This window comes from Aphidius gifuensis, linkage group LG1 (genome assembly GCF_014905175.1).
Source record: "Aphidius gifuensis isolate YNYX2018 linkage group LG1, ASM1490517v1, whole genome shotgun sequence".
Taxonomy (NCBI): domain Eukaryota; kingdom Metazoa; phylum Arthropoda; class Insecta; order Hymenoptera; family Braconidae; genus Aphidius; species Aphidius gifuensis.
Window position 1 is genome coordinate 27,659,182 of NC_057788.1, and position 15,412 is coordinate 27,674,593.

Genomic DNA, 15,412 nt, shown 5'->3' on the forward strand with positions numbered 1-15,412 from the left:
GCTCAATATATATTTCATTTATAATACATTATAACAATGAAAAAAAAAAAATTGACAAATTTATAATAATAAAATTAAATTAAATAAACATTGAAAAATAAAAATAGAAAAATAAAAAAAATATCCAAGTAGAAAACAAGTTGAAATAAAGAATTTTTTCATAAAAAAAAAAATCTGAGATACTTTGTTGAAGTATAAGTAGAATTTACAGAGAAATTGCAATTGAATTTTACACACAGCAGAATTTTTTTTTTTTTTTTATCAAGATGCGAATCAACGTGTTTTTTTTAAAAAAAAGAAAAATAATATAAATGAAAGAGGAAATCTTCTGGAATACTTTTCCGATCCAACGGAAACGATGCAAGTATATACTTGTATAAATAATATATAGCTGAGAAAGGCTCTTGCGGAAGTATAACGTTGCATCTACGCCCCTAAAAAGGGGGTGGTTGTAGAGTTGGATAGATACGGATAGTGAAATGGGATACTACCGAATAAATTACATCGGCAAAGTATCTACGAGTAACGCACTGCGGCAGGCCTTGCAACTCCTTGCCAAGTGTATATTCAACTCAACAAAACGAGTAAAATACATTGTCTACATACTTGTTGTATTACTATAAATGTTTTGAATGTTTTCAAAATTTACCATCTCACAATAAAACTTATTTTTTGATAAATTTATATTCATTTTTAATGCAATATATAAACATAAATAACAAATATTTATTTTAATTATTTTAGACAAATGGTAAAATATATTTTTCAAGCTATTTCCTTAGATGAAATATTAATTATTATTTTTTATTTTTTAAATTTACTGTGTTTTTATTTAAGCTTACATTCCAACTATTTACTTTTAAATAGATACATTTTTTTTCTGTATAAACTTGAGATTTCAATTTGAAGATTTAATAGATGTGATTGATGGTGATTGATTTTTGAGCTATATGAACATGGTTGAAAAAGTGAATTGAGAAAAACAATCTTAAGATTTTCGATGGGTTAAAATTTCCAGTGGTTTGATCATGCTGTGATAACATATCTAAAGTCCAAAGTATCCAACAGCCAACTCATATATTTCTACATTCAAGAAATAGTAATTTAATGTTCTCAGTGAACTATATATATATGAAGATTCAAAATGTAGATCGTATAGAGTGATATTGTGGTACACCTTGTAATTTTCTGAATCCAGATATTATGTGAATTTGACCGAGCTCTGATGATGACATGACCTGATGAGGTTGAGAGTACAATTTATATATTATATCTCAACTTTCCAGCTACGGTTTTAAGTTACAATAACATTTTGAGCTCGTTAGCAAGTCATGATTAAACATACCACTTCAAAAACTTAAATATCATATCACCGCGTGATTATAATAATTTATTCAAACGAATAATAATAATAATGGGGCGATGATAATGATAAAACAGAGAATAAAGAGATTTTTGGTTTAAAAAAAAAAACTGGATACCGAGAACAATGTAATTCATCAAAAGCCTCATTATTTTTTCATTGAATTTTTAAATTTTATGTTTATCAATTTATCAATTTAATAATAACATAAAGTGAAATAAATACTTTGTTTATTTAATAAAAATTTTATAATTTAATTTTTCAGGTTGTGGAAGATTGGAAATACGTTGCAATGGTTCTTGATCGAATATTTCTCTACGTATTTACAATAGCATGTATAGTTGGTACAATTTCAATAATTCTACAAGCACCAAGTTTGTATGATGAAACAAAACCAATTGATATTATTCATAGTAAAATTGCACAGAGAAGAATGATGCTTATGAAAATGGGCCCAGAAGAAGAAGACTAGTTGACATTTTATCGCGGCAAGAATACCGCGTTTTATTATGAAATATATTTGTATAACAAATTGATTAAAAAATGGCACTATGAATATATTATATTCATTAAACGCCGTTGGTTCGTTGTTAGTTTTGTAATTGCTGGTTTGCGACGACGACGTGGAAGACGAAAAAAATATAAAAAAATATATCACGTGAATAATAGAATAAAAAATTATAATAATAAAACACTATGATTATTATTTACAACAACAAAAAAAAAAAACAATTATGTAGAAATAAAAAAAAATGTCAAACTGCTGCTCGGTGATGGCAAAATAGTTCGCGTGGGAATCACGAACGTAAAAAAAAATAAAGAAAACATTCAAGTAATTCAAAAATAAAATAAATAAAGTAATAATAAAAAAAAGTTGAAAAAAAAAATAGATGAAATACATATGACGGCGCCGTCGTTGCCGCCCAAGATACTTATCGTCAACGTCAAAGGGTAAAAGTCAGACTAGACAAAGTGAAAAATAAATAAAAAAAAAAATACTTCTAAGACGCCAACGGGGTGCGGTGGAAATGAGAAATACAAGAAAAGTGCCAAAAAAAAAAATAAACCAAAAACCAATTCAAAAAATAGAAAAAAATAAAAACAACTCAAAAAAAAATGCGTGTTGTATTTTTGTAAAATCAGGTTTCATAAGTATGGTATTTAAGAGCCATCAACGGCATTACTATTGTCGGAAAAAAATATATACCGAACTGCCGATTTTATAATTGAACAAAAGAAATTAAAAAAAATTAATTTAAATTAAATAAATAATGGTTATTTAATAATAAACACAATTTAAGAAAAAAAAAAAGTAAATAAAAAATAGATTAAAGTCTCTTGTACACATTGAAATAAAAAATACAAAAAATTAAAAAAAAAAAAAAAAATGATTGCATAAAACACAATTTCACGAGCATTTAGTAACCACACGCACAAAAAAAAAAAAGGGGGTAGTAGAGTGTATTGAATGCCTCGCTATTCTTTTTCACAAAAAATAATTATTATTATTGTTATTTTTATTATTATTACTATTATTATAAAAAAAAAAAAAAAGACGATAAACAATGTTGTAAAAAAGAGGGTAGTTTATAAGATGGAATGAAGAAAATGTATGAATAAAATAGAATAAAAAAAAAATAGCTAACGGGGTGAGGAAAAAGTTGAAGAAAACACATGTAACAAATAATAATAATAATAATGATAATGATAATAATAACAATAAATAATAATAAAAAGAACAAAAAAAAAAAACTATATACATCGCTTGTAAACAACTGCCAATTTCAGAATGGCCTCTATTCCCGACGTGGATGAGAGGCAAAAGAACGCAAGGAGGCGAGGATTAAAGTGGGTTGGAAGTAAAAGGAATTGAGCACTAAGTATGTATGTGTATGTGTGTGTGTGTGTGTCTATTTGTGTATGTTTGTGTACATTAAAGAAGGAAGCCAGATAAGAAGAAAGAGGATAAGTTGAAAGACTGGCAACGAAAGATTCGATGTTTTTTTTGAAAAAAAATATATAAAAAAAAAAAAATACTTATAAAAAAAAAGAAACAATGACAAGGATCGTAGTAAAGTGACATTGCAGAAAATAAAATGCCAACCTTATACTATCATCTTAAAATTTTTTGGAAAATAACCAAAAATGCAAATAAAAAAATTCATAACTAAAATATACAAAATTTTCATAAGCAATTGTGAATGTCAAAATTGAAAATAAAGAAAAAAAAAAAAAAGTTTTATAAAGTACCAGTAAGTATATAAAGGTTTGAGACAAAAATTTTCTTTGATATATTTCGAAACGTGATATTGACAGCCAAAATTAAAATACTTGGACCTTGATATCACGATGCGATATTCGCGAATATTTTTGTGACAATCAAAGGATAAATATGCAGAAAAATAAAAGTGAGTAATTGAATGGAATATTAAAAAGTGCTGCCAATAAAGACAAAGAATAAAAAAAAAAAATAAAAAATAGAAAATAATATGGTGCTTCCAACTCCATCCCCCTCGCTATGCGATTATAATAATCAATTTATTTGCTCATTTAAAGATAATGGTAACGTTACTGTGCATATATATATTATAATAAAAAATTAATTTAAAAAAATAATAGAAAAAATAAATTCAACATTTAATTGAATAATTATAATAAAAAAAAAAAAAAAAACAATGGACATTGGGAATTGGAATGATACAAATATTGTTTACACAATAAATAAAAAAAAAAAATAATAATAATTGGTCGTTGAATTGTGAGAGGGCATTGGGACGATTTTTTTTTTTTTTTTCATTTTTAAATTTTAATATTGTTAGGGTGACATCTCGATGGGCCATAAAAATCATGCTAGAAAAAAGCCGAAATAATAAAATTAAAAACATTTTTTAAATATATATATATAAACAATTTGAGAGAAAAAAAAATTAACAAATCAATAAATAATTTCTTTCGTCATAAAAATTAAATAAATTGACGCGACAACGGTGAGAGAGAATTTGCGTGAATAAAAAAATATATATGGCGTATGAAAAACGTGACGGTAAAATAAACAGCAACAATAATAAATTAAAAAAGTATAAATTAATTATATTTAAAAAAAAAAAAATTCTAACTATAAATTAAAAGTTAAATTTCAAGTAGTTGATAAATTTAAAAAAAATAATAATCGCACGTGTGTTGATTTAATTTAAAAGCGATTTCATAATGTAAATTAATGAATGATTGAAAAGTGAAATAATAAATATTAAATTTAAAAATAATCATGATGAAATTTAAATAAGCACGATAGGAGACAATTAATCTGACGCATTGTCTACCACTCGTTGCTTGGGATCGATTGATTGACTTTCCTTCTTCGCCCCTGCCAATCCTTCGAATAATTTATTTTTGAATATTCATTTATTTTTTAGTTGATACTTCAATTAATCAAGCATCCTTATATCAATTCAAGAACACTACAAACATAAAATTTATACTCTCTATCAAATCTTTTGTATGTTTTTATTAATTTTAAATTATTATTTAACTAGCCGCGCTTCTCATCACTTTTCATAATTGTAATTAAAAATTCAAGTACCAAAAAATACAATTTTTTTTTTTTTTTTTTTTGGTAAATATATTTTCATTTTTCATTATAATAATATATATTATTACATAAGTATACTTTAATAAAAATTAATTATATAATAACGATAAAAAAATGATAGAAATAAAGTTTCGAAATTTATTTCTAAATTGAAATTCATGGAAATAAGGTTTATTGAATTTAGTATTTTTTCATCACTGGTTATACACAATTAAAATGTACACAATAATTACACCATTGAATGGAGATCGTTCGATAAACCTTAGATAATTCAATTAGATATTTTAGGGAAAATTATATATAGGATATATACTACTTTGAAGAAAAAAATAAATAAATAAAAACGCTCAATATTTATATAAAGTATATAAAAATGTCAGAAGCTCAAATTCATAGAACACACAATTCATACTGCATGTGTTTATTTTATTTACAATTTTTTAAATAAAATTTTACATTCATTTTAAAGATTATATTTTTTTTTTTCTTAAATATTATAATTGTTTTTTAATTGCCAATATATAATAAATAATTTAAAATAATATTGATCATTATTTTTAATTGCGCTACATTTATCTCGTGAACAAATAATTTTTTATTTTAATGTCATTTAAAAAGATGAAAAATAAATTAATAAATAATCATGTGAAAGCTTATATAACGAGCAGATTATTATCCCTGTTAATTTTTTTTTATTTTTTAGTCTTATTTGATTGTTGGTGTTGTTTTCATTTTTTTTTGATAATGTGGAGAAAGGAAAGAGGACAATCGGTCGATCCAGAATGGTTGGATAATACAGTGAAAAAGTGAGGTCTTGTAAAAATGAAATAAATGGTGTTTGAAAAAAATAAATTAAATACAATTAAATTTAAAAAAAAAAAAACACAAGAAACTATCGCATGTCTTCCCGGGAGTAGCCTACGTCGTAAGACTATTGCTCGCGCCTTGAAGTTTCTCGGGCGAGTTGGTATACACGAACGGAACACGTCGAGGAAGGAGATTGTTTGATACTTTTTTTTTTTTTTATTATTACAGTGTATTTTTCTTTCACGCTTTCGTTCATCATGGCTATCCATTTTTTTTTATTTTTATTTATTTCAAGAAGAAAAAATAAAAATATAATTAAAAAAAAAAAAATAAATAAACGTAAATAACTTTTTTAATCAAAAATATCAAAAGGAAAAAATATATATTAAACTATTTGAAATTTCTTTTGTATATCACTGTTTATGAAATATAAAATAAGTGAAATAAAAATTAAATATATAGTAAATAATTATTTTATTTTAAAAATAATAATTCTGTTATTTTTATATTTTTTTTATTCAATTTTGAAATTCAATTGAGAATAACAAAGGATAAATTAAATTTTAAATTTAAAATTTCATTATTTTTATAATTTTATTTATATTTTTTTTCAACTAAATTAAGTGTTTAAGTGATAAAATCAATATATAGTCAGCCAAGTATTGTTGATTATTAAAAAAAATTGTTTATATGAGCAAGGGATAAATCGATGTTTAGTCAGACAAGTTTAAAAGAAAATTCCTACTTTTTAAATTATTCAATTATTTGTAATGGCTTTTTTAAATGAATTTTTTCATAGAGAAATATGTCTAATGAAAGGAAAAAAAATATTGAAAAAGGTGAATAATTTAGCAATGAAAATGAAGAGATAAAAAAAAAAAAGGATAGCAGATCATCAATGAACATCCGGAGATCATATCAAGTTTGTCTGTGCAGCTTCGTTACCCGAGGTTAAATAGAAAAAAAATAAACCCTTACCAATCACCGGTCTGGTAACGAGATGACTTGAAAAATATATACTTATTAACCAGATGAATGTTCACGCCAATAATCACGCTAATAATCAATAATCGATATTTTTTTTTTTTACAATCGTGCATGTCTACATAGCATCACTTGTAAAATAAAATTTCCAAACTAATTCTCACGTGATTCTTTAATTTAGTAGAGCATTAAACAACAAACAAAACAAATTTTTTTCTTTCATGATAAAAACATGTTTAATTGCCAAACATAAATTTTGAAAATAAAATAAAAATAATGTTCGTTGACCTGACATAATGAATTTAAAAGTTGTGGTTACGGTGATAAAAAATAATTTCAATCGTAACATCATAGTTTAGGATGAACTCAAGCGTATAGCGGAAATGATAAGGTCTTTGTTTAATTCTTTAAAAGAAAAGAAAAATAAATAAATTGCAAATTTAAAAAAAAAAATGGATTGCCTAGATGAAAGTAAGTAAATAAAATATTAAAAACAATATTAAAAATAAAAACTTTATTCAGTATTATTTAAATAAATTTACAAAAGAAAAACTTATAATTTACTTGAAATTGATAGTATTATTACGACAATCAGAATCTTATTGCTCCAAAAAAAAAAAAAAAAAAAAAAATGAAAAAGAAACACAGTGATCAATTATTAAGTAGATGTTAGCTCATTAACAATCATCCTCGGAGGAATAAAAAAAAAATTTAGTAAATAAAAAAAAAAATAATATTATTATCCTGTTTGTCTAATCCAGTAATCTTCCTCGACGAGAGCCGAATGCGAATTAATAAAAAATATATAATAGTTAATTAATATTCAAATGGGTAGAAAATAAAATAAGCAAAAAATAAATAAATATGTATATTATAAATAATGTAAAGCAAATAGCCGAGGAAGGACATTTTTTGTACACCTCATTTTCTACAGTCACTGTCATTCTCAAAAGATATTATTAAAAAAAATATAATACCAATGAGAAGTATTGAAAAACTAAGGAATTATTTAGCAACATTTAAAATTACATAATAGCTAATAATAACGATATTAATATCCCGATCGTTTTGTTATACATCTTGTAAATTTAGAGAAATATAAAAAATAAAAAAAAAAAAGGGGAATAGTATTATTTAAAATATAATTGATAGAAAATATAAAATAATATACTAATAATAAATAATTAAATCTACACAGTTTAATGTTTGCGGTATAAAATTATTACGGGTAATTAAAAAAAATTCTAGATTTTTTTTAACTAATCGATTCGTAAAAATTAAACAAAAAATAAAAGGACTCGTGCCAATAGAATTTAAAAAAAAAAAAAAATCAATTGAATAAAAGTATATTTAAAATAATAATAATAATTAAATAAACGCTAAGTGAATTTAAAGTTTGTGAGACGTGAGAGAAGGTGATTTTTTTTAGTCAAATTGAATATACCTTAGAGAAAATTGATTAATGATAATTTTAAATTAAAGTGATTGTATAAATGCATGAGTGTGAATAATGAGTGTAATTTAATTTCAATTTGAATCGAGATTTAAAAAAAAAAAAAAATGATAAATTAAATTATCAGATTGAAATAAAACGTACAATTGATGAATAAATTGTGTGTTAATTATTTTACAATAATAGAATTTAAAATAAAACAAAAATTTTGCAGTTTAAAAACAATTGGAATTAAATAAATAATAAACAGTTAAAGGAAAAGAAATAATACAAAAAAAGAAATGTTTAACCCAGTGCCTCTCAGGAATTCATTTGAATTGATCTGATAATCTTTTCCACGACAAAATTTCATCGGGTGAAAGTTATCCTAAAAAAATTAACGAATAAACAATCTATTCAAAATAAAAATCAATTGCCAATTTATTTAATTATGCTGAGTTCGTGTGTTTATTAATTTAAAAAAAAAAAAAAAAAACGACGATGGTATGTGATATAATTGTATTAATAAATTCCGAGTACTGCGAAAAATAAATAAAATGTAATTAGTTATGTATCAACAAGTTTAATTTATATTTGAAAAAAAAATTTATAACTTCTCATTTAAAAAACAATTACAAGCCCAATTTATATTACAAATTAATCATCCACTTCTGCATATTTAATCATAAATTTATAATACAATTGTTTTGATACTAGAAAAAAATTTCAAAATAATTATACCCTTTTTATAAATAAAAAAATAATTAATTAATAATTATTCATTAACGTTATATGAAAATGCAATTAAATATTTTCCCTTTTTTTCTTTTTTTTCATTAATTTATTTTTTCTTATTTATGTAAAAATTAATATTCTTTTAAATATAAAATAAAACTCATTTAATTATCGTTATTTATGAATGTCAAAAAAAATAATTTTATCACTATAAAAAAAAAAAAAACATTGAATGATTGAAGTATTGATTTGGTATATAAAAAAATTAATAATATAAATATTGTAAATAAAAAAAAAAAATAATTAATAATAAATTAAAAACAATTTAAAAAAATAAAAACGAAAAAAAATAAATTGAAAATATAAAAAACAATTAATTTAAGATTTCACGATTCATATAAATATAATCTTTCACAAAATCTACTTTTATCACAAATCATGATGAGAAAATACAATTATTATTATGATTATTATTATGATTTAAATATTTTATTATTATTTATTGAATATTTATATTTCCAGTAATTTTTTTATTAAAAATTGATTGAATATTTATTTCATAAAAAATATAAATTATCTCAAAAACAACGACAATTAAAATTTTTTTGTAAATGAAAAATTAAATTAATTATAAATTTAGTAATAATAATTATAATAATAATAAAAATCTCTCACTGTCTCTGTATATGGCTCGACTATCAAGTCCGTTTGTCTACGCCTGTGTTTGTATGTATTTTGTCTTTGCATGTATGCGTGTCTGTTACCCGCTGTCGTGTCTCAAAATAAATTTAAAAAATGCATTTGTAAAAAAGAAAATAGAAAAAAAAAAAAAAAAAAATCAACGTTGATCAATAAATATAAATAAATATCTGTATAAATAAATTCATGTGATTGTCAAACTATTAATTGTTTAAAAAAAATTTGTGTATTTTTTATTTTATAAATTGTTATTACAAATTGTCACTGAAAATTTAACATCCACAATTTCACTCCCAGCAAAAGAAAAAACAGAGATGATTTATAAAATTATTTTGAGAAAATTATCATGATTTATTAATCAAAAAATGATGGAAAAAACAAGAAGGATAAATCAGGGGTGAAAATTGTAGTTAATTGAGAGGGAAAAAAATAAATACACGAAAAAGAAAAAAAAAAAAAAAAACTCACGTGGCTGGATAAAAATAAATTGATCAAGTGTGCCCAATGTGTAAAGGATTAATTATCATATTAATATGCCATAATTCTTAACAAGAAAAATGCTGAATAATATGAAAATTAAAGAAAACAAAAAAAAAAAAAGTCTAAGCATAACAACAAAAATTTTAAAAAAATTTAAAAAAAAATAGAAAAAAAAAAAAATTAATCTATTTATAAGCTAACGTCTAAATTCTACACGCAACTATCAATCGTATGTAAAACGATTAAAAAATAAACGAGTGGTTAAAATTATTGTTTAAAAAATAATAAAAAATTAAAAAAAAAAAAAAATAAATCAATGTCTATTTAATTTAGTTTCCCAATATCCTAGTATTATCACACAATGATTAAAAATAAAAACAAAAAAATTATTATTAAAAAACTATTGTATGTATTTACAAAAGAAGAAGATCAATCGATTGTATCGTTTTTTACCTTTTTTATTATTATTTTATGATTTACCATTGATGGTTTTCAAATCCTCGAACAACAGTCAAGTAAGATAAAAAATAAATAAATTTGAAAAAATAAAAAATAATAATAAATATAAATAAATAAAAATAAATAAACAAAGAAATTTTTTCATATTGGCAAGACCTTTGATTTCTTTTTTTGTTTCACTGATTATTTTATTTTACTATTATTATTTCAAGTTTTTTGCTACTTGTAAAAAAAAAAGTGTATAAAAGAAAGACATTATATTTTATGATTTGTGTATTTTTATATATTTTTTTTTGTTTTTTTTTTACCCTCATTGTCTATTTGCTTACTTCACGATTAGTACGTCGTCCTTTTGTCCAATATATTTTCTGTTTTTAAGAGGATTTCTTGAGCTGCAGGAATATCCAGAATAAAGAATAATATAAAAATGAATGTGAGAAAAGAATTAAAGATTTTTTTATTTATTTTTTGCCCGGACACACTCAAGACTTGGGATTTCATTGTCACTCTTACAACAATGCGTTTGATATATAATAAAAAATTGAAGTGGTTTATAACAAAGAATTCAGAAAGATTGAATTTCATTGGATGGCTTAACGACCACACTACGAGAATGTTCACGCAAATCTGATAAAAAGCTGTTAAATATATATTCTTTTTTTTTTTTATCATAATCTTTTTATTTCCTAAAAAAAAACCATTCAAATATATTCTTAATATCTTGTTGTTTTATTCAATTATTATATTTTTCTTCTCTTTTATTTTGTAGCTTTACAGATAAAGCAGTATGAGTCTAAAATGAAAAATTGTTTTGCAAATAAACTGCGTATAAATTTGTGATTAACTGATATATATATATAGATTAACTTTTCATCAGTTTTGATATCCTTTTACTGGAACCACTGGACCATCGCAACGTGGAATTTGCAATTGCAAAAATATACATAAACGATGCAAAGAAGAAAAATGATAAAAAAGTGAACGGCATTGAATCACAATATGGTAAAAGCAAACAAAAAACAAAAAAACAAATACTAAAAGCAATGTTTAAAAAAAAAACCAAATGTTCTGACACAAAAAATTAAAAAAAAGAGACAAAAAAATTCGAAATGTTTTCAGGGGTTGCAACGGTCGTTCGGGAATTTATTCAAATATTTCTTTCACATGAACTTTATAAAAACCATACGTGAAATTTAAATAAAAAGATATAGTTTTTATACTGCATAGTTTTTTTTTTGTATACGATAAATTATTTAGGTTTTAATATTGTTAATATATTAAACGAAATATCGTGGAAACCATTTATATTTATAAGAAAATCATTGCTTTATTTAGACGAGAAGTTAGTAATCGTAAACGTGTATCTATTTTTTATTGCAAAGATCTGGTTTTTAATTTTTGTTTTCTAAAATTAAAATCATTAATGAATTTAATTACGCTCATTGCTTATGAATTCAAAATAATAACTCTTTCAATTTTCTACTTTAGGGGTAATTATTAAGAGTATCAGGAACATAGGATGGGCAAAAAGGTATTTCGTAATGTCGAAAAATTAACTCTTTTAATTTATAATACCCTGAAAAAAAAAATTTCGACTATGTATTTTTTTAAAAAAAGACAAGTTCGTAACAGGAACATAGATTGAGCAAGGAGGTATTTTTTTTTGTGGAAAAATTACCTCTTTCAATTTATAATACCCTGGAAAAAAAAAATTTCGACTATGTATTTTTTTTAAAAAAGACAAGTTCGTATCAGGAACATAGAATAGGCGAAGAGGTATTATTTTTCCGGAATATATACCTCTTTTAATATATAATACCCTGAAAAAAAAAAATTTCAACTATGTATTTTTTTTAAAAAAGACAAGTTCGTATCAGGAACATAGAATGAGCAAGGAGGTATTTTTTTTTGTGGAAAAATTACCTCTTTCAATTTATAATACCCTGAAAAAAAAAAATTTCGACTATGTATTTTTTTTAAAAAAGACAAGTTCGTATCAGGAACATAGAATAGGCGAAGAGTTATTTTTTTTTGTGGAAAATATACCTCTTTTAATTTATAATACCCTGAAAAAAAAAATTACCACTATGTATTTTTTTTAAAAAAGACAAGTTCGTAACAGGAACATAGATTGAGCAAGGAGGTATTTTTTTTATGAAAAGAATACCTCTTTTAATTTATAATACCCTGAAAAAAAAAAATTTCCACTATGTATTTTTTTAAAAAAAGACAAGTTCGTATCAGGATTATAGAATAGGCGAAGAGGTATTTTTTCTCCGGAATATATACCTCTTTTAATTTATAATACCCTGAAAAAAAAAAATTTCGACTATGTATTTTTTTTAAAAAAGACAAGTTCGTATCAGGAACATTGAATAGGCGAAGAGGTATTTTTTTTGTGGTAATTTCTTGTATGTGCTTTTCTATAATTTTATAATAATAATAACTACATTTTTCTGGGTGAATAAGAATATAGTCTATCGAGCAATCATGAAAATCCTTAATGTATATATATATGATATGGCAACCCTTAAATCTCAACGTATCACATCGTAAAGTGTCGAGATAGTGCCACCTTGGCGTCACAGTACAATCACCTCATCTTCTCTACTATCCAGGCACCACTTACTACGTTTATCATCACAACTGCATAGAACACCATTACATTTTCAAAATCGATACTTCAAGTTCATTCGACGTGTTCACGAGCCACTCCAATTGTACCGTAAATTTCTAACACACAACGATTTACTATAGCTGATAAAAAGCAACAAAAAAAAAAAATAACCTGATACAAAAACACGTACGACAATTTTATGTTTATATATATACTTTTTTTTTTTTTTTAATGTCGAAGCAGAGAAGAGAAGATAAAAAAAAAAAAGGAAAAAAAATTGTTTTGTCATTGACGTTTTAAATGGCATTGACACTTTGGTTAGTTGCAGCATGTTTTCAATTCTATTTTTATATTGATTTTTTAATTTTAATTTTTTCATTATTGTCAATGTTACCATGTAGTTATCTAGGTGTATGAAAATTTTAAACTTAGTTTAATACTAGCTTACTGTGAAGCTGATAATGGAGTTAGCTTTGCTATTGTAGATAAAAGAATAATGATAAAATAAAAAAAAGTTTTAAGCTTTTATTTTTTAATATTTTTATTGGGTTGATGTTTATTATCAACAGATAATTGTTAATCACTCAAAATATTTATGAAATATTTTGTCAATATAATTAATTTAGATTATTTATGATGATGTTGGGTTACACAAAATTTAAATTGTTATATTGACAAATTAATAGATGAATTAGTAATTAAAAAATACCTTGATAGCTGCAAACTTTGTGAGATTATTATTTTCATATCAGAATAATTTGATACAGGTAATTTAAGTTAACTTTGAGGTATCATTGTTTCAACATCACTTTAAAATTTAAAATTTATAATAGTCTTTGAAGCAAGCTCTGAAGCATTATTTTACCTATACATAAATAATCACAAATTTTTCAACCTTTCGAAAATTTGAAAAACCAATTCAAACAATAAATAATTGAATTACAACTGTTGTTATTGTTTTTTTTTTCTTCGAGTGACTTGTGAATGATATTCATTGCTTTATTATAATAGCAAACAGGCCATCAAAGTTTTTGTTTATACTTGAAAAAGAGTGCTATACAATATGCAATGGAAAACTTTTCGATGGCCTCGGTCAAATTTGCTTAAGAATGTTATGTCGAGCGAGATAAAGAGACCCAACGACAAGAAAAAAAAAAAAGAATCAATACTCTCAGAGTCTCTGGACTCATAACTTTGTACATTTCTTTACTTTTTATTCTTTTTTTTTTTATATTTTTTTAAATCAACAGACAAAAAAAAAAGTAAAGTAGTATAAAAAATTTTTTGAAATATATAAACAATTTTTTTTTTTAGTAAAAACTTTTGAGATAAATATTTTTTTTACTGTTCGATATCTTCTATTTATACAATTTATATTTTGATAATGAAATATCAAAAAAATTTATATTTATATGCTTATTTTATCAGTATCGAAAAGAATTTTATCAGTATCGAAAAAAATTAAATTTTCATAAAAAAACTTTGTACAATAAATTGAAATAAAAAATAAAATTTTCAAGTCAATTATTCAATAGTTTAAATAATCATAAAAAATAAAGCAAGTTTAAAAAAATATATATTGAAATATGCAGTTGAAAAATGGCAAAATGATTGATATAAAAATCTAAAAAAAAAAAAAAAAATTTACGAATAATTACAATCATTTTTAGGGTGAAGAATTTTCGATAGTTGAAAATGGCTGTTGTGGTGATTGTTGATCGGAAACAATTTTGATGAAAGTTACTAATTTGTGGTTAAAAATATGCATGGAAAAAAAATCCCAGTGTCTATATATGTATAAATATATTTATGAGAGAGATGAAAATGTAACCATATAAAAAAGAGGAAAAATAGTCAACAACAGTAGGGAGTCAAACAGGAAATTTTGTACAACACTGTGACATTTTTATGTGAAATTTTTGGTGAACCGCTCGAGATAGAGCAGAAGCGGATTTGAGGGATAAAATGGAAGGATGTAAAACTGTTGGGTATGAGAAGAAATGCGAGCAACACCCCAACGGTCCGAGTGCAAACTGGGGCGTAGTAGAATCGATATCTGTACACTCTTTCTCAATTTCATTGCTGCAAACTTACAAAAATGAAAATATATTTTCAATTAAACAAATATGAATAATATAATTTTTTTTTTTAAATAAATAAATATATTTTAACAGTTAATAAAATTAATAATAATTCAAATAAACAATGAAATTAATTTTTTTTTTTTTTATGATTTTTAGTTGTTGA

The 15,412-nt window shown here is 23.3% G+C and overlaps 1 protein-coding gene across 1 annotated transcript in view; it reads left to right on the top strand.

The window, feature by feature from the left end:
- LOC122859340 (acetylcholine receptor subunit alpha-like 1) overlaps positions 1 to 10,230 on the top strand; it is a 62,383-nt gene extending 52,153 nt beyond the window's left edge. Inside the window, exon 7 of the mRNA XM_044162825.1 lies at positions 1,629 to 10,230. Within this exon, the coding sequence (XP_044018760.1) occupies positions 1,629 to 1,835 (207 nt within the window). The 3' untranslated portion in view covers positions 1,836 to 10,230. The remainder of the gene's footprint in view (positions 1 to 1,628) is intronic.
- Positions 10,231 to 15,412: the final 5,182 nt, after the last annotated feature.